The sequence below is a fragment of the Melanotaenia boesemani genome, chromosome 11 (genome assembly GCF_017639745.1).
Source record: "Melanotaenia boesemani isolate fMelBoe1 chromosome 11, fMelBoe1.pri, whole genome shotgun sequence".
Classification (NCBI taxonomy): domain Eukaryota; kingdom Metazoa; phylum Chordata; class Actinopteri; order Atheriniformes; family Melanotaeniidae; genus Melanotaenia; species Melanotaenia boesemani.
Genome location: NC_055692.1, coordinates 29,125,395 through 29,152,658, shown reverse-complemented (window position 1 = coordinate 29,152,658; position 27,264 = coordinate 29,125,395). Strand labels below are relative to the sequence as shown.

Here is a 27,264-nt window from a genome sequence, read left to right as displayed (position 1 = left end):
CGGAGGAGAAAAAAATAGTGTGTGGAGTTCAGGAGTGTGTGAGGGTGAGTGTGCGTGAGAGAGAGAGAAAGTGAGATGCAAGTGATGTCTGGCCAGGACAGGTACTTTTATAGTGAAGGCGCGTGGTGCATCATTTGACGCAGCAACAACAGGAGATGAGGGGAAACCTGCAAGCTTTTGCAAAAAGCCTCCACCCTCTTGGGAAGCACGGAGTCACTCATGCATCTCTCTCTTTTTTTTTTTTTTTTTTTTTTTGCCCTCCGTGTCAGGCAAAAGCATAACAACTCCAGATGAAGAACAAATTTTGTGTCTGTACTTATTTTCTTATGATAGTCTCCAACACAACTGATTTGTTTGACTTTTTAGACCCACACACGATTCCTTTTTAATTTCTGACAGAACCTGCTGCAATCCAAGCATACAAAAAATAATAATAAATAATTAAATCACCCACGCAGTCTCAACATCTCAGTCCATTTATTACGCCACATGACTGTCTCGTGTTACCTTAGCCTGTACTGTTCACTGTCATTGCAGTTTTTCTTTGCTGTTCCAGCAGAATGGCAAATGAGATCGATGTGTAAAGCTGTGCGGCAGAGTGTGTTCTGGTGCTGCAGTCTGCATCCAGCCGCCCTCACACTCCTCAACTCCGCATTATCGACAAGCGGGAGGAGATTTATTAGTCTGATTTATAAATCATTAACGCATTAATGCTTTTGTTAAAGGTTGCTGTCTTTATCAGAGGACAGAACAATCTTTAAAACTTAAATGGCTGAAGTGTGCTCCTAGCCTAAAGTTGATTACCAAAACATAAACTAATACATCAAATAAAATAAATAAATAAATAAAAACATAGTGAGCATATTGGAGCTGAGGTATTGCCAAAGTAGATTTCTTTTAATGAAGCGACCTTGTGCAGCGTTTACGCAGAGCTTACGCTGGCCTTGGTCCTGATCCAGACAGGAGACAGAAGAGGGACCACACCCCTGTAAGGACAAGACACCCACCCAGGAGGCTGCAGCCTCCCCACCTCTGAACACCGCACCAGGCGTCTCCGGAGCTGTGAAACACTGCCTGTCTGCAACACAGTTCAATCATCTGCTGCACAACTTTCTGCCAGCTTAATTTACCTTGTTTACGAAGGAAATGTGTTTGTTTTCCCAATTAATACAAACAACTCAATAATAAATTCATATTTGAAAAATAACTTAAAAACAAATAAAATTTATGCTATCAGGATATTTGTCCAAAGGACAAATTTTCAGTCCATTCTTATCTGAATACTGAATCACTCAAGATAAAAAGGGATTCACCATAGTTGTATCTAGCAAATAAGCCATTTTTAGATGGAACGGTTGAGTACTTTATTATTGGCAGGATTTCATAAAGACATAAACTGTTGCAATTTTTTTTAGGTACAGCTAAAAACAAATGTTAGCATAAGTAAACTGTTATCATATGCTTTTGATAACAGTTTGACACACATGACATAATATTTTTTAGCTCCACCAAATAAATTCCCAATGAACCAAATGATTTAGAATATTGTGGAAACTGAAAAAGTGGAGGGAAAATAAAAAAGTGTCAGGCCTTAAACACTACCTGACACAGGACCTGAGAGATGCATCTGGTCCTTAAATTGAGCCACCCTTTACTGGAGCCTCATCAGAAATGGTTTCTATGAAGTGTCAGGGCTGAGGTATGCTGAATGATGCAAGAACTGGTCTAAAAAAATCTGTGGCAACAGGTTTGAGGGACTGATGGATCCTCCCCAGAGTCCAGACTGCAGCATTATTGAAGCAGTGTGGGATCAACTTGATGGAGAACATAAACAAGGCAGCCAACATCCAAGGAAAGTCCCTTAAAAAGCCCAGAGAACTATTCCTGAAATTTCAGGAATGCTTGTCTAAAAAAGTTCAAATTTGTTGAAGGATAAAACAACTCAGAACAAATATTTACTTTCAAATGTATTAACTGTACCAACTTCAACAAATCACACGTTTTATCTTATACACTATTAAAACAAGTCAGCGGTGGCTCAAGACAACAATATATGACACGTTACACCTTTTATTTAACTAAATAAAAGCACAATACAGAATCAGTGTTTGGCTTTGTGACAATATCAGTTTACAGACATAAAAATCACAGCCTCTAGGGGGCACTGTAACATCAGCGATGCACACTTATCCAAGAACCTGAGCTAATGCAGGATGTGTGTCCATGGTGACAATAATATAGAGTTTGAACAAAAAACTGAAATTGATCATAAATGACAGGAATGGGGAATAATAGTTAGCAATAGGGGCTCTTCAGATTTAGTATAGATTTAGTCTCTGCAGTTGGCTTGGCTTCAGATTTACAGGAGTGTATCTGAATTAAAGGGGGGGGGCGTCAGAAGAGGGGGGAGAGAAAGAGAGAGGGGGTGAGAGAGAGAAAGAAGAGCGAGAGAGAGACAGGGGGAGACAGAGGAGAGAGGGGGCGAGAGAGAGAGAGAGAGAGCGAGAGCTTGGCTTTCTTGTCATTTTAACCATCGCTGGTAACAATGGAGCATATTGAAGTGGGGTGATAGTGACTCAGCAGGAAATGGTAGGTAACCTGAAATGTCTGATATACATGATTAGGTGCTTTGCTCAGACTCACCTCCTACATAGATACCAAGCAGCACAACAAAGGGACATGCTGCATATTTATTTTCATTCATTCTGCTGGAAAAAAATCACTTCATCACATCTCTAACTCCCCGCACTGAAAAACTACTGCATCTACTGCAACTTCAAACACTAACTTTCTGCTCAGCATGCAAGTACAACGTCTTCACCTTTGAATCACTGAACAACTACCACATTCATTTGATGATATCAGAGGACTTGCTGTGAGACTGGCAAACCAGACTGACATTGTCCTTTACATGTAGGTGGCGCCACTAGGTGGATTTCACAGAAAATGGATGTTATGTTGGGATGTTAAATGAGAAGAAGAAAAAGAAGAAGAAGAAGAAGAAGAGGGGGGGGGGGGGGGGGGGGGGGGGGTTGACAAAAACCAAGACTCACAAAAACCAAAAGAGGGCACTGTTCTTCCAGCAGAACCAGACAGAAGCTTTCAGGGTTTGTGGCAATGGTGAATGTTGAGTAGAATAACAAAGAATATTTACATGTAGAATGAATACACCCTTATGACATGTTATATGGTGAATTTGCTCATCATTTTAAATTGACCAGTGAACCTGACTGTGGGAGGATGCTGGAACACCCAGTGAAAAGCCACACAGGAAACATGATATCTCAAGAGAGAAAGGTCCCAGCCAAGATTTAAACCAAACACCTTCTTAATGTGCTGTGATGATGTTGAACACAGCAGCACAGAGCATGTGTTGAGATCTTCTCATAAATTAGCCTTTGCAAAGTTGAAACCTATCCTGGCACCAGATAATAGCAAACTATCATCTGGTGTATTTTCTCTTTTAAAAAGTTGCATTCAAGCAATCATTCCTACATACAATCATTACAGATGACTTAATTTATTTGTAGCGTCTAAATTTAAAACCTAATCATAGAAACTAAATCAGATTTAAAAAAAAAGGAAAGAAAAAACTGCCTATGCCTATGTGTTAAATGATGCAACCTTTCAGGATTAAATTGCCCTAAAAGTTTGTGTGGGGCCTAAGCTGAGTCATCTAAACAGTTCCTATGTTTAGCTGATTTTTTATTGATGCTTTTTTGTTATTATTTCTCTTATGTCAACCAAAAGAACAATATTACTGCATTTAACTTGTGTTCAGGCTTCATTACTTTGTGTTTCGTTCCAGATAGCATCCCTTATGGGAGCAGATATGAAGCTGTAGTGACACAGAGATAAAACACGCAACTTCTCAGTGTGTGTGCACAGTAGTCATTGCGAATGTGCCCAGAAACAAAGGTTTTGTCTAAATCTATACTCTAAGTCAGAGGTTCTCACATTTTTTGCAGAATTGTACCCACTGCAGAACAACTTGACACCAGGGGTGCCAATTTTCATTTTAGTTCAGGGGCCATATACAGTATAATTTAATCTTAAGTGGGTCAAACCAGTAACAATAGTCTATAAATAATGAAAACTCCCGATTTCATCCTGTTTTTCTGTAAAAAAAAAAAAAAAATTATATATATATATATATATATATATATATACTACCATTCAAAAGTTTGGGGGTCACTTTGCCATGGGATTCAATAGGGAAGTGATTACAAACTTTGAACGGTAGTGTATATATATATATATACATATATATATATATATATATGTGTGTATATATATGTATATATATGTATATATATTTATATAAAAAGGTATATACATATATAAAATAAGTTTAATGAGGTTTCATTTAAAATTTATATATAAAATTGAGCGATTTTATACATTTTCTTTATCAATTTTAATGTCCTCACATATTTCATATGTATTTTATACTTTATTATATACATTATATTTGTGTTTTATACACTAATCCATATACATTTATTTTCTACTTATTTTATTTCTCATTCTATTTACACATTTATTTATTTAACATAGTTACATATTTATATATTTATTCATTTACACACATTCATCACAACTTACAAATCAGAATCGATCTACAAAGTCACAAAACATTTAATCACAAGTATCTGGGAGTGAAAAATACACTATTTCACATTATGATTAGCTTAATTTTTCCAGATCTCAAAGTTATTTTAAATGTACATACATGTGTTTTTCTACTAGTGATCCTGACCAACCGAACTGACTCATCTCATGATGTAAATTGGACTCAGATCTATGTAGTAAACCAGATACGAAAGATATAACAAGTTTAAGATTTTTTTTATTTTCTCATGTACCCCCTGGAGTGTCATCAAATACCTAAAGGAGTATGTGTGCCACCATTTGAGAAACACTGCTCCAAGTTTATGAGTTTATCATCCAAGTCCACATGTGGGATATCTGTGTTTTATGTTTATGAGTTATAAACTGTTTGTAAGTGTTGAAAACAACTTCTTCAAAATTATTCAAAAAGATGAAAATGTGTTGGATTGTGCAGAAACTTCAGCACAGCTACTGAAATGTCACACCCACAGGTGAGGCCCTGCTTCATTTTATTTAAACCTTGACTGAAATATTTAAGAATGTTTTATGTACATAGTATGACCCACAATAGTAAACCAACACAGAAGCTGAGTCAAACTCAGAGACACCATGTAATAAAAAAAGGCCTTAAATTTCTCAGACTAGCCCAGGTGTAACAGAGGTGGAGGCTGGAAAGAATAGAGGACTCTTTTTGGTACCAGTGTTAATGCTTCACTAGTTCATAGGAACACTAATGGAGAAATGAGCACATTCTCTAAAACATTCTATACTTAGGCACCTGAAAATAAAAAATAAATCAATTTTTGGGATAACATAGGGTGGGGACCATGGTTTTTGTTCAAATCATTCCAACTACAGTTGCCATGCTCCTTGAAGAATTGCATATGTTTTCATTTCCTGTTTATTCCATTTTAAAGGCTTTTTAACATTTTTAATTTCATCATGTATTTGTGGTTATAAATGTTCACCCAATCATTGTAATTTTTTTATCCCCTTCATGCTCCCTAGGACCCAACACAGTATGATGGACTACAGTCATCCTCAGAAAAAAAGAGGCTTTTTTTGGTTTTAGATAATTACAAGAACAATTGAAAGCTCCAGCATTGCATATTTTTGAGCCACCTTTTCCTCACCCTGCCATTCAAACCTTGTGTCCTTGCTGCCCACAGAGCCCTGTTATCACCACCGTGGTCTCCTTTTATTTTCTCATACATTCTCATACACGTCACCATAAACTGCCATTTGATCAATGTTCATTTTAACAACTAATCATTAAGTTGTGCTATCTTCATTCACTTCATGGCATCCAATAAGCCAGAAAACCTTCATCTCCGTGGATGCCCAAACACAAAACAGCCTCTCAGTCCTGTCCCTTTGAACCTGGTTTCTGTTTGGTGCTTTGATATGCCAGGTGTTGCTCTCAAGCTCGCTACAGACCACTCATCTCTCTGGCTTTTGTTTAGTGTTGGATGCATTGCTCTTGTCTGATGTGCACGCTTCATTCTGTTCCCCAGAGATATCTCCTTCCCCCAAGCAGAGATCTCCATCTGTTTGCATGTACTCTCATATACTCCCACTCAGACCTCTATCCCTTGATCTAAGCCATCAGCAATGGTGGAGGATGATCACATACTGCTGCTGTCATTCTGCCACAGAGTCATGCTATATCTGGCTCCTGCAGAATTTCAACTGGAATGATGAAACCAAAAGACGCTTCTGTGAAGTTATTCAACTTGGAAGGAAATTTAGTTAATGACTGTAGTTGTCATCTTGTACTCGCTACTGTTCATTGAGCTTTAAAAAAAAACATGTGGTGCATGATTAATATGGAAGATGTAGTTTGAATGATTAGAATTTCCTTTTCTTCTATTTAATTACTTTGTTTTTTCGGCTTCTAGCTTGTGAGTTTTTGAGAGCTACACAATCTAAAATTGGGGGTTAAAATCCAGAACCACAGACTAAACCTGTCACATATTCAGAATATAACTAAAACTACCCTTATTATTATTATTATTATTATTATTATTATTATTATTATTATTATTATTATTATTATTATTATTATATAAGACAATGAGAGTTGCTTTCATGCTATGCTAAATGCTATAAATGGTACATCAAGGGAAATTCAGGGATAAAAAAAGATTAACTGAGCTCTTGTTGCTCAGTTTTGAAACATTATAAACTGGTTCAAAACTGACAAGTGAACAACATTAATGAACTTGTAACAATGGCACTTGGCAGTGTGTTGGACATATTATGAAGAAAATGAAAATTCTGTCCACAAAGTGAAAATATAAACAAATTTGAACTGTGTTGCCTTGACAACTGCTCAGGATGTGTGGGAGATCATGGTTGAGCTGGATTTGAGATCGATGGATCACTGTTATTTAAACTTTATGCAAAAACATCAATTAATGCATCTGATGAACTTTGGATGTTTTGTTTTTAACCCTCTGACATTTTCAGGAAGTTCACGTTATATTTTCCATGATCACAAAACAACACAATAGCAGTTACAAGTGACTTGCTGTTAATATGTAAGTGAGCCTTATTATCACCATGTAACCACTGCAATTGCGGTGGTGGGTGGAACTCCCCATTATCTACTACCCAGGAACAACAAAATTCCCATTAGTGATTAAATCCCTTAAGTCCTCACTTTGTTGCTCCTAAAGGCTTGGTGCTGTTTTGTTTGCATGGCATGCGTCATTTGTTGCTTGATTGGGTTACTTAGGTGGGTGTGCCATGTGGGTGTTTTCCCAATATTAAGTACAGTAAATAGGAAGTTTGCATGACTGTGTATTATAGATCAAGGTGGTGCAGGGGGTGAAGGTCAAAGTAAGCTAGGTGTCCAGGCCTTGGATAAGCTTCTGGATTTGACTAATCTGACATATGAGGACATAGAGAGGTGGGTCAGTAGTGCTGACCCTGACACACAAGCATACACACTTACACAATCATGTCAGTAACATTTCTGCACTATAAACACACAGCAGGCAGGTTCTGTCAATACACCCTGCTGAAGCATGTACTCGGCTCCGGATAAGCTGCATTGCAGTGCCTGACTCTTTTCATGCAGATTAGATAGATAGATAGATAGATAGATAGATAGATAGATAGATAGATAGATGGATGGATGGATGGATGGATGGATGGACGGACGGACGGACGGACGGACGGACGGACGGACGGACGGACGGACGGACAGATAGATAGATAGATAGATAGATAGATAGATAGATAGATAGATAGATAGATAGATAGATAGATAGATAGATAGATAGATAGATAGATAGAGTCCCTTTCCCCTAACCACTTTCTCAGACAGGAAAGTTTTGGATCTCGCATCCAAATGTGTGTCTAAGTGAGTAGAGCGGTCATCTTGTATCCTGAGTGTTGCCGGTTTGATCCTGGCCTGGAGAGCTCATGTCGAGGTGTCCCTGAGCAAGACACCAAACCCCAAATTGCTCCTGATGGGTCATGGTTGAGCACCTTGCATGGCAGCTTCCACCATCAGTGTGTGAATGGGTGAATGTGATGTATAATGTAAAGCGCTGTGGGTATTGTTCAGGTATAGTAAAGCACAGTACAGACACTTACATGTGGAATTAGCTCTGGTTTGGGTTGCAAATTGGGGGTGGAACACCACAAAGCATGCACATTGTTTTTCTTCTTTAAATCAACATTAATCTGAGAAGAAAGCAAGAAAAACTTTTTTTTTCATTCCTCTGGTAATTTCAAGCTGCTCTAAAACTCAAAACTGACCAGCTCTTACTGGTTATTTTCCAACTAGTGATTAACTAAACAAACTAAACTAAAATGAAAAACTGTGTAGAAATTATTATATTTGACAGAAAATTATCTTTAATGCAGAAAAAGATTTTCGTTTTGTTTCAAGTGCATGCAAAATATACTTCTGTAAAAACATGTTGTGTTTCAGCCTGATAAGAGTTTGAATACAGCTGTTGGGAAATATTGAAAAGCCTCATCAACCAACAGAGGAGCCACTGTTATAGCAACTGTATTTGAGCATTTCCTACTATGACATGACAAAAATGTGTTTTGACAACAGCTAATTGTAAATATAAAGTGCATTTGGATGTAGGTACAAAGGGTGGACGGATCTCTTTGTATTTTCAGTCTAAAATAACCTGGATTATATATGAGAGCAGCACAAAGCCATTGTGTCATCATCCATCACTTTGTGAATGTCCATTATGACGGTAGGCTGATGATCTCTTGCTACCTAACCATATTTGGACAAGAAGGTGACGCCAGAAGGTGATGCTCAAAACCTAACCTGACTTCCTTCGGAAATAAATATGCATCTTTATTATAAATTTATTTTCAGCCAAACTATTAAACTCATCAGAAGGATGAATCAAGCATAGAGAGGTTATCGGGCTTGTCTGTTTCACCTGTTAGGGCTCAAACCCATGGCATGACAACTTCAATACACACAATATGTAGAAATATCATTGATGCTAGGAAGATAAATAGGTTTTTGTAGGTGATAAAAATAATTTGTATAGCTCCCTTCCCCCTCTGCAGACAGCTCCAGAAGGGATGGTTGATCCTTTTTAAAACACCCTCCCCCTTCTTTCTTCTCCTATTCTGGCTTTTTGTGCATTGGTTATGGAGCTGCAGTCAGATGGCTGTGATCACACAAATCTGGGATTTGGCCAACCGACTACTCTGAAGCACACTAGATGGCTGGCAAGGATCAGGCTCCCGTGAAGCCTTTTCATCTCATGTTCCAAAACCTCCTCATTACTGTCTATTCAACCTTTACATGAACATTTCTCACCATATGTGTAAGTGGTGGGTTGGATTCTGCTTTGTCCTCCTCTCAACATAATTATTACTAAAGCTTTTTTGTGTCTTGTGAACCGGAAAGAAAGACCATGACAAGATGATAGGTAGGTAAACAAGGGTTTCAAATAGTTTATTCTTTAACATCACTGGCAAATATAAATTGCTGCGCCACAAGTCATTGTCAAAGGGATTTCTCCCCATATTTGAAGTGATTTACTTATGTCAGTGTCCAAATTCTCCAATTCTTAAAAAGTAAGTGCAGAAAATGTCTATTATTGAGAAAACAGACATTTGACCTTTCTGAGGAGAAAGGCAGCAGGTGAGGGTATTCGTGGAATTATGACGCAGTGTGTCTGTGTGTGTAATGTATGTATGAAAGCACCACGCCTGAGACCATTACGATGAAAGGAAACGACCTTTGTGATACTTTTCTGTATATCATAAACACTCCCATGCATACTTCGGTTGGGTCGTACATTTGTGTGTTTAAGGCATTGTTAGCCAGGTTTATTGCAGGGACAAAATGTGCAAAAACCAAATATACACATGAGCACAAGTTTCTGCTGATGCTAAAAGCTGTAGCTTAAACAACTGGTCTGACTGTAGTCTTGTTCTTCAAGAGATTCCTCATCTGCTTTTTAAGGCAGATGCTGAGAGCACCACGGCTGCCGTGTTGGGGGAGACGGGAGGCAGGAGGGGTGGGGGTGGTTGCAGAGCAAAAGTTAAATATGACCCAAAAATGTACAGTGTTCTGCCACATTTTGGGTGCACTCTCTCACACACAGTCACATGACATTCACATCAATGCATACAGAAAATGTGAGCGTTCACACACACACACACACACACAAATACAAATACGGGTAGATTTGCAGAAGGCAGATAACAGGTAATGTATGGGGAGAAAAGTGAGAAACATTTTCTTGGACATTAATGTTCAGCTTAAGAAATTATCTTTGTTTTTGCATTTTACTTGTAAACAAAATAAAAACAGAACTGTAGCCTTACAATTTTTAAATCCACCCACCCCCTACCACCCCAAAACTTTCTCTCTGAAGACAGTGACGAGATAAACACACACACACACACATACATGCACAGACAGATGGCATTTCATTGAACACACCTGCCCACTCACACCTACTTTTCAGTAGCGTTGCTACACAGTTCTTCTCCATTTAAAAATCTTTCAAAATGACAAAAATAAGCAGCATGCCACTCAAAGACTAAACAATCGTATACACAGTTTTCTAATTTTATGTTTTTATCCTTTTTAATTTTTTTTTTTTTTTTTTTTTTGGTGTACCATCTTCATGCTTCAGCTGAGATTTACGAGACGAACGCACGAACAGGAGCGTCCTTTGGCACCATGTTGCTACACCGCAGAGTTGATCTACATTCAAATATCTGCAATCTTCTCCCTACCCGTGATGATTCAGAAACCCCACAAAAGACTGCAAATATCTCGCGAGGCTGAGCAGCCATTTTGTCAGAGATTCCTGAGCACAGGGATGATGCCAACAGCCGGAAGAATCGCCTCTCTCAACCTGACCACCAACTTCTCTCACGGTTACACGTTTTAGTTCACATTTACCTAAATTGGTCAGACACCCCCCCACCCCTGGACGGCTTTTAAGCAGCTAAAAATTCAATTCTACCACAAAGAAATTTCATTTCCTAGATGCACCGTGCCAAATTTAACAGCCACAAAGGCCTCGAGGCACAACAGACATTTCTAAATATTCTAGGGATTGACTTGGCTGTGCAAACAAACTACATATAAGAAAATCTCAATAAACCTCACGAGAATAACATAAGCTATGACTAAATATATTTTATATATTCATCTATATATTCAGTATATCTAATAAATACATCTGCTGATAGACATAGAGATCTTTCTGAAAACTATTTACATTAAAAGGTGTACATCTGAGCAGAAACAATAAATAGCTATGAAGGCAAGGCAAAGGAGAGAAAATCTGTGGTTTTAACATTTTAGTGCTTTTTAACGTGAACACAGAAACACTCATGCCTCTCTCTGTTTGTCAACACAGAAAGCTGATCCTTCTGCTTTGGGGTGACTCGCCTTAAACTCTTTCAGAAATAAATGGCAGGAACATCTGCTTGAAAAAATAATGCTCTCAAAATCACCTGTTTGTCTTCTCTACGTTGTGGAATGTGCTTGACTGAAAGTCTCTTGACTGCTCTAGGTAGACAGGCTCTTCCCTTCCTGTTAATACCTGCTCAACGGGGCAGTGAAGGAGTGGTGTACAAAGACGTACCAGCACCTGACAAAATATACCTGCAATCGGCCTGTTGGCTGGTGTTTAAAGCTGTTGTACTCGCCAGCGACTGCCATTGTTGTCAGGCCAAGACATAGCATACACACATGTGGGAAGGGGATGCTGTAAAAACGCCACAGTCATCAGAGAGAGGCAGAAAATATCAAACCCACCCCCATCACCCTCCCATAACCCTAGGCCCCTTCACAATCTCATGCTGCATAATTTTTTTTTTTTTCCTTTTAGGATTTTTTGGTGTTTGTTTGCTTTTCTTTTTTCCTCTGAATGGCAGGTGTGGACATGAAATTGCTGCGAACCTGCCTGCCAAAGCCTGGGTACTGAAGAATGTTGGCTCAAAGTTACTGCCGGCCTGAACAGTGTAACACCATTAGCAGTCTAGTTTAATGTCCGCGGCATGTTTTAAAAACATTCACTTAATCTGGCAGCATTCCTACCGCAGCTGCAGTAGGGGCCTTTTCAGGAGATGTTGTCAGAAATTTTTTTTACTTTTGTTCACAATTTAAGTGCAAGGGCTCATGCACAGGTGGCCGACTAGTGAACAGGGTGGTAAAAATCCCACATCATGTCAGCGTCGCACCTTAAAGAGGTCTCACTGGACAAATAAGAGCAATGGAAAGGTGTGTGTATGTGTGTGTGTTAATGTATGTGTATGGGTGCGTGTGTCAGACTAGGAGTAAAATCTTATAAGTGCTTCCCATGGCTCTTGAGGCATAGAAAAAGAGGCAGTGGGACATTGTGTGGTAACATTCTCTGGCTGAAAGTTGCTTTTGTTGAAGGAGGGAAGGGCGGAGTGTCTTTACAATCCCACTCGTTTGATTGGTGCAGAGCAGGCCGAGCAGGTGACACCCTTAAGACTGACCGCTGATGAAGTGCTGGATGTGGGTGGGTGTCTCAAAAGTGTTGAAGTCTGAATGGAAGTCACGGGGTCGACAGGAAGTCCGCTGAGGCCTGGCTGGACGAGAGGCCTTCACTTGGTCAGTCCTAACAGGGAGAGGAGGGGAAATGGGGAGGGGAGGGGTGAGGTCCTAGTGGAAAAAAGGAGTGGTAATGGGATCTTGGGATGCGACTGGGAAAAGGGAGGAGGTGGGAGTTGTCAGTGACCAGTGCTGTTTATAGGCTGCAGCCCAGCTGCTTGGCCTTCTCCTGAGTGTCCTGCAGGCGCTGCAGGCTGGCGCTGGAGTAACCCTCGTCACTACAGCTGCTGCGCAGGCTTCCTCGCTCATCCCCTGAGTCGCTCACACTGCTGGTGCTCCACTCCAGGTCACCCAGCAGGTAGTCTGTCCCCTCCACATCCACATCTAGGTCCTCTGTTAAACACAGGCCACACAAAAACATCAGTGGATTAAAAATTCTGTATCATTCATAATCTAATCAGATTTTCTAAAGATGTTTGAGTGCTGCAACTCACAATGATATGTAAATAATACAACTGTTTCACTGATTCCTGTACAGTAAGGTAAGTGCATGAAAGCACAGGAAGAGATAAATACAGAAATTTATTTATTAATAGCGTTGTTTTTGATTAGCTAGGGTTTATTAGAGTTATAAAGTGATGGAAAACTTCCCAAACCCTGAGGTTTTGTATTTGTTATTCTTATTGTTTTGCAGAACAACAAACCTGTTTATCACATTCATAAATATTTGTTTTTGACTTTAGTCGCTTATTATCATGCAGCTGCCTTGAAATCATCTTCACTGAAATTTACACTGATACGATCTAACATTTTTAGCATAACTGTAGGGCTGTTACATACTCCGCATGAACAGAGAATACTTCCTGAGCATTTTTGTCTTTGGAGGGTCGGTGTTTCGTCTTTACACGCCACATGTGACTCCAGCTGTTCCCTAAACCTACAGTTTCACCTTGTTGAATCTTTTGCATCAGCTGAAAAGAATAAAATGACAACTGTCTGCTTCATGTTCTTCCACATTAACTACACTCAGTTTAAATCTCTTACCAATTACACAATAGTTGTCGGACCTCACGAGAATAAAGTTCTGCCCAGGTGATGCACTGAGAACAAGCTGCAAGAAGTCCCAAAGCAGGGCTAAAAGAACAAAATGACATCATTTTGTTTTTGCCACCTCAACAAGAACAAATGTCTCTGTTCTTGCGGAGTATGTAACAGCCTTCTTACAGTGATAGGCATTGAAATGACTGAACGCAATGCGGAGATGTGAATGGACGGTGGCCTCAGTGGCCAAAATTCTTCCAGCCATAAATACATTTTCATTTGAGAGTGGATCCAGTGGCCTCATGTGCAGCGATGACTGCGCTAACTACTTTAAAACTGTGTGCCGTCTTCCTCTATGTGTTTTTTCAAAGTGTTACTAATTCCAAACTGCAGTTTTAAAGCTCAGAGGGCTTTTTTGTCCACTCTGAGATGACATAGTAAAAAACATGGTGGCAGCTGTCATGTACGTGGACTCACGTAGATATAAATGCCTCATTCTAAGAGAATAATAACAAGTGCTTAGAAACCAATAGAAACAAGGTTTTTCATAAAATATTATTGATGTTGGATTTAATACACACTGCAACTTTCAGGAAATATAATTTTTGACCACATTCTTGCTCCAATGAACATATATGACTCTAAAAGATGATGTTAAATCCAAGGTATAAATCTCCCTGCTAACATGTCCTCTCAGTTTCTTTTCCCATGCTGTTTTACATCACTTGATTGGCTAAGTGCTGAGTTTCTGTCTATCGCATTGAGTTCTTGACTACAAAGTGCTCTAAGATGTCTTGTGTAATTGTTAAGCACACAATTAATAATTAAACTAAATGGATAAGTTTGATATTTAAAAGTCAGGAATGGCCACAGTTGTGCCTTAAGAGAGTCTTACCCTGGTCCGAGTCAGACTTGATGGAGGACCGAGTGGAGCCGGTACTGTCCATGCGGGTCCTCTCCACCCCCAGCTGCTCTAGACGCCTCCTCAGGTGTCTCCGCTCACGCTGTAGCTGCTCCAGGGTGTGCTGAGCTTTCCTGTCACTCTCCTCTAACCTCTGCAAAGAAGAAGGAGAGAAGACAATGCACTTCAGGGGCAGCTGTGTGTGTGTCCATGTGTGTGTCTGCATCCACAAGCACTTATTGAAGACATTTCAGTCACTCAGATACACAATGCTATCAACAAATTGGCCTCTTCACAATGATTAGATGAATGTCCTTGCACACAAACACACACCTTGATATGATCTTTGGCCTTCATCAGCAGGCTGAGAGTGGTGTGTCTGTTGGCGTCTGGTCCCAGGGGAACGAGGGATTTCAAGCGTTCTAAACACAGCCGTAGATGCGCCCGTCTGGAGAGAGAAGAAACAAAGATTAAGGAAACAGTCAAGTTTTTCACTTTTCATAGAGCCAAAAAAAAGGAGAAAAAAAGGAAAAACAAACAAGCAAGAATAAAAATTCTCTTCTTATTTGGGAACTGTATAATATATAAAAATAAATAAATCCACAGAATAAATTCAAAGTGCACTTTCTAAATAATCTCACTCACTTTGAGTGGATATAAAATTATAGTAATGTCATGACACAGTCACGTTGCATGTAACACAAAAGCAATTTAGAAAACGTATAACTATGCAATAAGATTTCGTTCACGGAGAAAATGGAGTGAATGTTTTGTTAATCAGCATGTCACACAATCTGAACACATCCTGATTAGATATGTTAATGTGTTGTTATCATATTGTTTTACACACAGAGAATCACTAAGTGTGCTGTAACAGGGTCATCTGATTCTGGGGTTGTGTGGTTGAAGCATTAGTTCAGTTAGCGATACATAAAGCTGGATGTTAGAAAATGACTGAGAACCCATGTTTCTTTCTGGTTTGTCAAATTTTTCACACTTTTTGTTTCATTGATAAACTGATTAAACAACCGCTTCAATGGAAAATCCAGATGATGTCAAAAGACACATTCCAACACTTCGCCACTTCCTGTTTTAACAGGAAGTTAAAACTCTTAACATTCAAGCAGGAGTACGCCCTTGTTGGTAACAGTAATATCCCAGAATTACTGTGTAAATCAGTTCAGATTGGAGACGTGGTGTGTTATACACGTAATAAGATGCATGTCTCACTACTGTACCACACCACCACCTGTACTTCTCAGTCATCATCGTTGGAGGAAATTTATTTGATTTGTGCAGCTCCTTTTGGGACCATAAAGACTTTGAATACCTTATTTTGTCCACACATGTTGCAGCCCCTGAGAGCTGTAAACACATTTTAAGTATAACCTTGGGGTCAAAATAATTAAATAACTCAACAAAAAGATCAGACAAGTCATATGTTAAAGAGATAGTGATGTATAAGCATCTTTGGCCCTGTTGAGATAATAATCTGCTGTGATTTAAGATGTCTTATGACATCATGTATGTTTGAGGGAGTCTGGGTTGTAACATTATTACAGTTACTACACAGGACACTTCACTGAGCAGTAAATAGAGTTAACATTTATATCTCTCATCTCCACCGTTTCCTGCTACAAGTCTCCCAGTAGCTCCAATAAAACAGCCCTGGCAGTTTGTTAAAGATGGGTGGGTGTTGGTAATCACTTGACCCCACTGTTACATAACACACACCTCCAGCTCCAACCTCGTCAGGAGCGCTACTCCTCTGTGTGCTTGTGTTTGCCTGAGTAGGTGGGCATGAGTATGTCAGACTCTTCCTGAAAGCAATGTAAAAATTTGTTTTTCTTTTCAGCTAAAGGCTGACTAAAAGGGTTGTTCATTTATTGCCTGCAGCAGGTAATCCTGATGGGAGCGTCCCTACTAGAAAGTTATTCAAATTCGACCTATTGAGAGGTCTGCGAGTGATTTGACTGTGGGCAGGGGAAGCACACGAACACACTGCCCTTGCTCAGGCACACAAAGCAGAATTCAAAAGCTAAAGCAAAGTGCCCATTTCTCAGTTGACTAAGTCCAAAGGGCAGATTGTCATTACATAACATGGAAATGTCCTTGACCGTGTTGTTCTGACATAATAAGTGATCAGCGGGGCAAGCCAATGTTTGTTTAACAACACTGATGAGTAGCAGACTCCTCAAACAGCACAGGTCACATGATGGTAAAGTGACAGACTAACAGTGGCGTGGCTGTAGCACCAGCACTTTGTAAGAAACAGGTTATTCTGGTAAAATGTGTCAGTGGGTGAGTATCATGGAGCCCAAGGCCAGAAATCATTTCACACTGAATCTTCAAGTTCAGCTTCACAGACTTGGTGTTACATCTTGGACAGCTGGAGAACTTTGCCTCACTGGCAGTAAATCACCCCGTTGACCTCACCCTCACAGTTTGACCCCTGGAAGTGAGAGCCCACAGCTAGTATAGAGAAAACTTGCGTGCAAAGGAAAAAGTGTGGTGGTGACTGGAATCGTCTCACGTGGAAGTCAACACACACACAGGTGTGATCTGGTTTCTAAGTGAGGGGAGGGTTCAAAACAGGATTTTAATAAACCAGTTTTGCTGGACAGGAGGTGAGTCCTGCTGCACTCCATGAGCTTTGCTAGCAGAGGACTGCCATGGCTAATTTATTGTCTTTGACTTCTGCTTCTTGTCAGGCTACTTGTAGGAGAAACAAGAAAAAGACAGAATGTTCTCACATGGTCACAATTTCATCTTACTGTCAGGTGTGAAGAGTTCCACACGTGCAGAAGATACTCAGAGTCCACTAAGGCCACTCAGAGGCCTGAGTGCCATATATCATTCAGCCTAACCACAAGCTGCTGTGGATCAACTACACCACTCATATTTCTGTTCAAAAGACCATTCACAACCCTTCTCTCACTGTCCTCATCACTAACAGGTGTGTAAAGTTTTCATCATTAAATTCTGTAAATTATTATTATTATAGGGTTTTGTTTGAGCTTAGAAAACAGTGAAAAGTGTCTGTTACAATTTCCCACAAATTTAGGTGTTAATTTTAAATAAATTTTGGTTTTAAAAATGAAATTATTAAAACATTTATGTGACTATCGAAGCAGTTTTGTAGATCCGGAGAGAAATTACAGAAAAAAAAATAAATGTGGATATAATAAAACATGGAAATATAAAGATGGATTCTCAGTTGCTTTTGCCATTTCATACTGGTTTTGCTTTAGTTATTTCTAAATCGCTTGGCCTTCGTTATTGGTCTAAATTTATTGCTTTTTTCCTTGTCAAACCTGCAAACTCATAGACCCCACGATTGAATAAAAGAGTCATGTTCCTGTACCTGCACTTAACGTAGCCACAAACGCTGTGAAATAATTTATGACACCGATGTTAGCATCATTTGCTGCTGGTTTTTCACACCAGTAAAGGAACATTACAGCTGGACAAAACAGCTAAAGGGTTTAAATTTGTTTCATATTTGCTTACAGCCTCATAAAACTGAATAATAATGGATGTAGTCATTTGTGTCATTTTACAGTGACCCTTAACAAACCAAAGTAAAAAAAAAAAAAAATTTCAATGACAACGCATATGAAGATTTTTCTTTACATACCTGTTCTTTTCCATTTCATTATGTGTAGACCTGCGAATGTAGAGAAAAAGTGAAAAAGGGTTACACGTCATAACATAATGGGAGAAGCTATGTTTAAAACAGTCAAACAGTCATTTTTATCCATCACATGTGGTCACTGTCATCCATGACCTTACAACAGAGTAGTGAGAGCGAGAGAAAAGGGAGTGTACTGAATCATTAAAGGAGCAGGCAAAACGATATTTGGGGAAAAATGAAGAAAAGCCTGGGCATTGTGATGTCTAAGGCCTGCATGGTGACGACAGGACATTTTTTTAAAGGGCCACTTTCACAGACATGTGACAAGGAGGCCAGGGAGTAAACATAGCAACAGTAACCATAAACAGAAGATTAAGAGTACACAAGACGACGCCCAATCATATTGCCTGATTATCCATTATACATGTAGTTCTGACCAGGGTGGGGGAGGGGGGTGGGGGGACAGCGGAGGTAAAAATGAAAGATGACAGTGTGCTAGTGACCATTGCACTGCAGTGTTTAAGTTTCACGCAGACACATGCACGGACATGCAGGCAGAGCAGAGGGAGAAACAAGGTCAAGTGCAGATTTTGGAGGAACTGTGTCGTGACCTGTGGAATAGGAGAGTAAATGGGACGGCGGGGCAGTAGAAGAAGAATTACCCTCTACATTCTTAAACTCTTCTCCACCTCCACCTGACCCCCAGTCCCCCCCCCCCCATCCCAAGTCCCAAAATAGCATCTGCGTTTTCAGCACCCATAGGCCCTTCAATGTCAATGACTGACTGTCACTCACGCTCTCTCTCTCTCTCTCTCTCACACACACACACACACACTTTGACTGAAATATACCTTGTAAACTTATTTTTAAGACTAAGCTTAATTTCAACCTGTAAAAACCAAGTCTAGGATGGGAGACTACCCCATTTCTTATGGTATGGAAAAGTGTCACTAGGATGTGTGTCATGTGTGCGTGTGTGTGTGTCTGGGAATCATGTTTCAGCCGGTCACTGGGAGTGCTCTCTTTCTTCCTTGGCCCCCTTCAGCTAGTGTACATTCCTGTGCAGGGCAGACAACCACTGGTGACATAACAGGGCTGGCAGGGAAGTGATCCCATATATTCAGGCTACATTTCAGGCTCAGGAAGATGGTGCACCTCCTGCTACAGTCCCATAATATTCTCCCTATACACAAACAACCATACCACCACAGTGAGGCCACGCCTAAATTTGAATAGCTTTCATTTAAAAGTCCAACTCTGCACTGTCTTTTAAGCTTGTATATTTTTTCTAGACCATGTTTTTAATAGTTTTTATCTAATGCTTTTTTTTTCCTTTCTCTTTTGTTTTTAATTTGAAATTATCCTTCTTATTTTATGATGTTTCAATGTCTCTGTAAAGCACTTCGAAGCAACCTGTCAGTAAAAGGTCAGGAATAATTCTCCAGACTTCGTGAACAACTTTCCAAATCTCTTCATTACAAGATGATCCCAAACATGAGTTCTAGGAAGGATTCATCACTCCCTCAGACCTGTTGCCACTGATGTGCACTGCAGTTCTTGTGTCATTTGGTATAATTCAGCCCTTTTTACCCCTCATTTCCCTTCCTTATTAGTGGCTTCTTGACAGCCACCCTTCCATGGAGACCACTTCTGACGAGGCTTTAGTGAACTGTAGATGGATCAACTGAAAGTCCAGGTGCATCTCTCGGGTCCTGTATCAGCTCCTTGCTGGAATTTTCTTGCCAATGTACATCTGCTGATATCCACTGCAAGAATATTTCACTATTTAACATGTGTAACTTAGTCCACAGCTTGAAAGTGACCAAAATATTTTAAATATGCAGCGTGCTTAAAATGAACTCACTCTGTTTGCACCTGGTGTTTGTATGCACACACCCCACATATACCTGGGATTTTAATAAAAGGAATTTGAATTTACTTGATTGTATTTCCATTCATGATTAGCTGAGTGTTCCAAGAGACAACTGCCTTTATTAGACACTGGAGAAAAGAAATAATTATAGTAAAAGACTTGGGGTCCGCCATCACAGTGCTTAGAGAAAGGCTACAGAAGAGCAAATTTTTAACATTAAAAATAACTAAAACCTTTAAAAAAAACATGTTAAGATTGGTTTAAGCATGCTATTTATTTAGTCATTTTCACATGGCGTCACTGCACCAGTTATTCATTTTGTTACCATGTTCTCAAACAAAGAGCATCATTGTTGCTCCTACTCTGTGCATGTGTGGTGGGTCTGCTGAATTCATGCTGCCAATAATCCACCACGGCTCTCTCTCTGCATGTGTAATGGAGGTGCTGATGTTCTCCACTGGTTGCCAAAAGTAGGATCAGAGCAGGAAAGGCACAGAAGGATGGAGGAGGTGAGGAGAGAAGAGGGAGAGTGTGAGAGGTGAAAGAGAGAGATGAGGCGGAGCCAGTCCCTACTACAGACACACATGCACACAACAGAAATCCTCCCCTCCCCCCACTACTCACACATCCCTACGTGACGGATGCAACAGAAACTGGAGGTGCGTGTACATATTGTTCTGAATGACTGAAATATATACAATATATACTGTACATGGCTGTGTGTCCAACATTTCACCACAAGCTATTAAAAACAACAAAACTCATCATGTATGATCAGTTAATGATGATCTTCTATGAAAAAGATTCATTCAGAAATTCATTCAGTTTTAGTGCTGGTCCTATCAAAGAACCAACATCAGTTCCCACCACCTCTGATCTTGACTGTGCAAAAACCCCCATTAATACCAAATGTAGCTCTACTAGCCTTAAATGGCAATGGGAATTAGTTTAAACAGCTTACACATAAGTCATTGCAGCGTGTCACATAAAACTATAGTTAAACCGCTGTAAATGTAAAATTAAAATGATGTAAGGCTAAAAGCCTTTACAGCTGGAAATGAGGGCAAATCTGCAGCAGCCTTAGGTCTACTTGGCATACCAAGCTAGTCCCATGTTTTCTTCACTCGGCATGTCTAAAAATGTAAGCATGTTAAGACATGATATGAACTGAAAGCATGTTCTTGCAGCGCTGCATGCATCTCTTTAAAAACATCATAGCAATGGAGAAAACAGCAATTTTGTTACAGTCAGTCACAATGTGCCAAACAACAAGCACACTTGGCCACATCTAATTAAAATAGCAGGTTTTTTTGTACACACATGTATAAACATGATGATTGATCAACATTTTTCTGCAATTGTGTCACCAAAAAACACAAGTGATGTATAACATGTCATTTAAAAAATATACCGTTAACATTTAAAGTCTATATTAAATAAAACAGTGGAGTCCTCAACAGCAAATACAGAAAATTTTGTTTTTATAAACAAATAATTATAAATCTGACATATTTGAATATGTGAAATATAGCTTAAATGTAAATGTTTTACTATTCCTGTTTGATCCAGGATTTCATGATGTACACTCACAGCTGCCTCCTATGAGTACATGATGTACCCTAACAGGTAACACACATACATGACATCGTCCTGCAGGATCGTGAAACTGAACAGCGCTGTAAGCACAGAGGGGTGAGGATGCAGCACAAATCTGTCCTGATAAGACTGATTTTCATGGTATTCTGGTAACAGGCTGCTAATCAACTGGTGTCCAAGGAGGTGAGCGTTTCTGCCAGGACACTGAAATGTCCCCTGCAGTCACCTTGACTGACCCACTTTGCTTTACGGAGTGGTCATTCACTGTAAAGCCAAACTGATGTTTGCTGCTGTCAGTCAAACACTTAAAAGAACACAACATGAAGTCTAAACATACTCAGGCAGCACACACACTCATGCAGCCACAGCCTAAATACCAATGAACTTTTCTGTAGTGTTATGCATAACAGAAAATGTTGACATGAATGGTTTAATTGACAGACTCACATTATGTTCCTAACTAATGGCTATGACTAAACAGACATTAACATATCCACTGAGTACTCAATACAAAATGGCAGTATTGTTATTGTCAGATTATCTGCCTGGGTCTAGGTGTTTTGTGTGTTTTTTTTTTAAGTTAATTATGATTATAGCCAAATACAGATGTTACTCACTTTTAATGGGTGTCCTTTATCAATATTTACATGTATGAAATTCAATATGCAAATATAGACTAAATAATCATCTTAAAACACTATTCCTTTTCCCAACTTTTGGAATCAAGTTACATTTGGATTTACCTTGGTTTAAGGCACTAGTCGCCCTTTAGCATAAGCAAATTATGCATGGGACTTGAAACGTAAAGCGTAAATAGCTTAACCCAGCAAGCTGTGGGGACTAACTTAAAGTAGGGATAATGATGGTTGGCTTGTTGCAGAGCTGAAAAACAACAACTTAAGTAGGTTTATGGCTGTAGACCTGACTGTAAGGACACTGCAGCAGGAGGCTTTAGAACAGCTCCAGTGTTGAGACATGAAATGGTACCAAGATAAAACAAACAGCACAAGAGGCTTCCTTTTGCAACCCTACCAAACAAGTCATACTGGTTTAGTTTTTTTTCTAATTACATGATCATCAATTTAAACATCTAACATGCTAACAGAGCCCTGCAGAGTCAAAGGTGTAGTTCTTTTTTTTCTGACATTGAGGTGAGGTTGCTCCTGTGAAGATTTGGTGTTGTCTTGAATGTTTCCACTTATGAATAATCTGTAGAATGATGAAAAAAAAAAACCTTCCCAGACTGATGGGCAGCCAGAACTGCTTCTCAAAGATCAATGCTGATTAATTTTCTACTTTGCATTGTGTTAACACACCTGTAAACTCCAGCAATTAAGTTACGATTATGCTAACCAGATTGGTCACCACGTGAGAAAAGTTGTGACATCAACACAGCACCATGACTGTTTATACCAGTTCAGGTGCATTGGACTCACAGCAGTTCCTAACCAGTAAGCATCACTATTAACAAGGTGGCGCTGTGACATAAACAGCTTTAATAAAAGCTGAAACAGAAAATACTATAGCCACACAATTCTATAAGCAAGACATCTGATGTTTTTGTAATTTTAGCAAACGTTGTAGGTTCATGGTTTTGATGGGTCATACAGATGCCTGCAGAGATGAACAATCTAATAATTCTTCCTGCAGCAGTTCCTGTTTTTTTTTGTTTTTTTTTTAAACGTGGCGGTTACAAAAGATTGGGTGGTGCATGATCTGTTGAAATGATACAAACACCCAGAGCACCAGCTATTGAGACATAAATTTGGGCATGCAATGACGTTTGCAAGTGGGAGAACAGCAACCATAAACCATTTAAACGAGTACTTTAAGCTGCAAGATGGAAAAGCCAGAAGTTGAAATGATGCAGCAAGAACACAGAAAACTGCAGTGCTGATCAATTTCAGTTCAGAACTCATAATTAACAGCCAAAGCTGTCATAAAACTTTATGAGCTGGTACTAACCACATCAGCACACCTTGCAGAACAGATATGTCTGTGGATGAGTGTACTGGCCATGGTAGGAGCTGAGCCTTCACCTCTAGGGTTCTCAGTCTGCAACCAGACCCCTCACAAAGGTTTTTGCCAAAACAAGCTGAATAGCCTTTACCTGCTACTTGTGTTTTTCTTGCTTTTGCTTTTCCTTTTCAAGCTTTCCCTCTCCCGGCTGCTGATGAAGGGTGGCATGGAGGCATAGCCATGTTCAGCTTCTGCAAGCAAATAAACAACATAGAGGTCATATGGCCTGATATCTGGTGACATAAAAAAAAGTCAGTCAGAGCAAGCCTGAGCCTGGAAATAGGAAGAATTTAATAAGTGCCAGCTTGAGCCTGATCTTTTGAATCTCAAGAGCAATTTCATATATTAAACTGCAAGCATACAATGAATGGATTTCATGCAGAAGCTGTATACAGTAGCCCCCCCAACAATGATGTCATTCTGAACTGGAATAAACCCCACCAACAAACCACAACAGAAGGAGGAGCCTCCTTTAAAACATGTACTCCTTCAGCACTGGTCTACCTACATATCTGCAATAAATAAATACTTTCTTGCATAATAATAAAAAAAAAGACAAATGCAATTTTATATATGGAATATTATGTCACGGAACTGTCTGTTTTCTCACAGCGATATGCGCGGATTTTGGGTTAAACGCAGCTTTTGTCCGACAATATTAATGTGTAGCCTGACTAATAAATGAAGCAACCGTTTTTCAGATATAGCTTTAAAATTAACTGCAGCGATTAGTGCCATTTGTGGAAGGAGTGAGACTATATTTTCTCAGGAAAAAATAGGTAGCAAAGAATGTAATCATACTTTACCTCTTTCCCTTCGATCGAGGTACTCTGCTGCTTCGATCAACATCTGCACCATTCCGATCGCCGCCATTTTTAACAATAACACTGATAATAATATATCAATCCAATGAGGGATTCCGTGACTGTACCCAACCTTCTTCCTTCTTCAGGTCCTACCTCTTGTTTTTGTTTTGAACAATGGCGCTTTGCTGTAATGTCAGTTGCTATTTTAGAAAGGCGACAGGTCAAATGACTTGTTCCTGCACGAATCGGTGCATTTAAAAGTTAAAGGTCCCAATTGAAGTACCAGTCAGTTAAAAGTGAAACTGGTCTCTTCCTCGATGCCTAATGATGTTCAAAAGGTTTGATGACAACTGGGTAAACCAGACTGACGCTAACACTTATGAGAAGAACACTTTTGTTTGATTAATATAGTCGTTTGTTTCGAAAATGACGACTTGTGGACAAAAACAAAATCAACAGATGTTTAACGTTTAAAAATTTCCGTGTGGTGACCTGCTAGCCAAAAAATAAACAAAATGAAACAAACAAACAAACAGGTTGGCTAGCGTTTGCGTTGAAAAAAAGTTATCAAAATAAAGATAAAAAATTCGATTGTATCTTTGATGCTCCAGCTAGTAAAATGAAAAAATGTTAGCCCGTACAGTTGTCATGCGCTTGCCTGATGTGAATTAGATATAAAAGGGGTGAGCAGTCTTTTAAGTTCAAGCGACGATGTCATCCAACCTTCTCGGTTCGAGGTTTTTGGGATGGCAAGTTTAGTGCTGGTTTATCGCTAGAAAACGTGATACGTTTAGTTGGACACGTAGATAGCAACTGATATCTAGAGTAAAACGACAGTTTGTCAAAGTGCTTCCAAATTAGTGTCTGGTTAATGTGTTCAGCAGCTACCTACTGTACGATCCCATAAAGCTTCTGGGTGCTGTTATACGATTGGATACTGGGTAAAACAACTCGAACTCCTATTGGGTTTCTAAGTTATCAATCATCAAAAGGGGTCGGCACTGGTTGCTACTGTGGACTAACTACAGCCATTTTGGGTCCAAGTCTCGCTACGGTGTGTATACATGTTGAGCCCCAATGGACATTCATGTCGCAACACGATCTTCCCTCGTCATTGGTTCTCTTTTTTATTAACTTGTTTCTAATTGGCTCAAACAGCCACGAGCGAAAATGACAACACCCTTTTAGCAACAGACACGCCCTTCTGCCACGCTGTTTCGCGGTGTATGGCAATGATTGGTTCTCATAATGTTGTTGGCCTTTTTTCGTGTTCCGCGATTGGGCTCATTATCATGCTCTCTTACTATTGGTCTCTTATCTTTACCAATAACAAAATGCATTTCTGCGCAGGCGCCCGCTCGTGGGCAGTGATCTACAAGAAAACATCCTATGGAAAGCCAAGCATATGTGAATAACCGACAAAATACATTGGATTAACCAACTCTGGCATATTTACTGTTACGCCGCCAAGCGTTTATTTTAATCTGCCAGGTGTTAAATACCAAGAAAATCTTGACAACATTGCACAGGCGCTTTAACAGCCTTTCATTTTCTAACTTTAAAATTAATTTGTAAGTTATTTCCCTTTAAAATAAAATCAGTGTAGTACATCTATTGTTCATTCTTGTTTGACCAATAGACTTGAACGCCAGATGCCATTGTAAAGTTCCTGAGGGTGTCAGCAGAGGACCATTTTGACAGCAAGATGTATAATTTTAAAATGTGACTGGGTTGATTAGAGGAATGCATGCCAAAGAAAGGAAAGGAAGGAGAGGGAGGAGAGAGAGCGAGCAAAAGCAAGAAAGAAAGAAAGAAAGAAAGACCAGTGTGAAGTGGTAATGCTGATAGTTGAAGGGAGCAAACAGGAATCACATGATTTTGACATTCAAAACAGTAACTTGGCTGTTTTGCATACCATGAAACTGACACTAATGATCAAAAATCTTAAATTATATTTAAAGCTACAAGATACTCAAGTTTAAAATTTTTGGTGTTACATGTTTATCCAGGCAGAACGAAATGCAATAATGCACAACTACTGCAAATTCGAAACTATAGAAGAAGAATTAGCACAATGGACTCAAACAAGAGAGCCACGTTAGAGTACCAGTGTCCATCAACTTCTCACGTTCTACGTTGCTGTGGGCTGCAGTGGCAGAGCTAGTCTTTTATACATATGGTGGGCAATATACAAAGGAAATTATTGTATTCCGAACTCTAACACACACACACACACTACTGTGGTCACTGTGGTCAGTGGAAAAATTGGCAACAATATAAAAAAGGTTAGTAATTTTGGGCGCAGTGTGAGCCGACTGATGTGGTGGTAGGGGGATGAATGGCTTCTCCCTGTTGTGTGGTAGACTGGATTCTTGTGTCTGACCATAATTACTTGCATGGTTAACACAGTCTCGGCCTACACTGTGTCCGCTGTCTTTACAATAAACTTGGTAATACCTCCCCTTTTCTTCATTCTTGTGTCTTCCTGTTACTTTTCTCCCACATTTTCATGCTGTTGCTTACCATTTTTTATTTAGCCTTTATTTAACCAGGGTAGTCCCATTAATATCTAAGATCTCTTTTTCAATGGAGACCTGGCAAAGATGGCAGCAGCATAGTTACATAAAAAAATACATTAAAACTTGCTCACATAAAACACGTGTCCAAAACAAGGTAGACTGCAATTTCACTCGAGCTTTAAACTCATTCAAAAGATCAAGGGCTTTAAATTAAAGTTCACATTTT

General features: G+C 39.5%; 1 protein-coding gene across 1 annotated transcript; it reads right to left on the bottom strand.

Moving 5' to 3' along the window:
* Positions 1 to 9,534: 9,534 nt before the first annotated feature.
* On the bottom strand, positions 9,535 to 25,424 carry mxd1 (MAX dimerization protein 1). The gene is made up of 6 exons (XM_041998997.1): positions 24,520 to 25,424; positions 23,805 to 23,904; positions 18,229 to 18,258; positions 14,925 to 15,039; positions 14,586 to 14,745; positions 9,535 to 13,042 (listed from the first exon to the last, which is right to left on the bottom strand). The coding sequence occupies exons 1-6, from the start codon at positions 24,584 to 24,586 to the stop codon at positions 12,846 to 12,848; spliced, it is 669 nt and encodes a 222-aa protein (XP_041854931.1). The 5' UTR covers positions 24,587 to 25,424; the 3' UTR covers positions 9,535 to 12,845.
* Positions 25,425 to 27,264: the final 1,840 nt, after the last annotated feature.

Excerpts from the sequence above, each read along its gene's own strand:
- mxd1 (XM_041998997.1), bottom strand. The coding sequence starts at position 24,586 with ATGGCGGCGATCGGAATGGTGCAGATGTTGATCGAAGCAGCAGAGTAC. Across the intron at positions 23,905-24,519 it reads CCTCGATCGAAGGGAAAGAG|AAGCTGAACATGGCTATGCC; the intron begins GTAAAGTATGAT and ends ATTTGCTTGCAG. Across the intron at positions 14,746-14,924 it reads AGGCCAAAGATCATATCAAG|AGGTTAGAGGAGAGTGACAG; the intron begins GTGTGTGTTTGT and ends TCTTCTTTGCAG.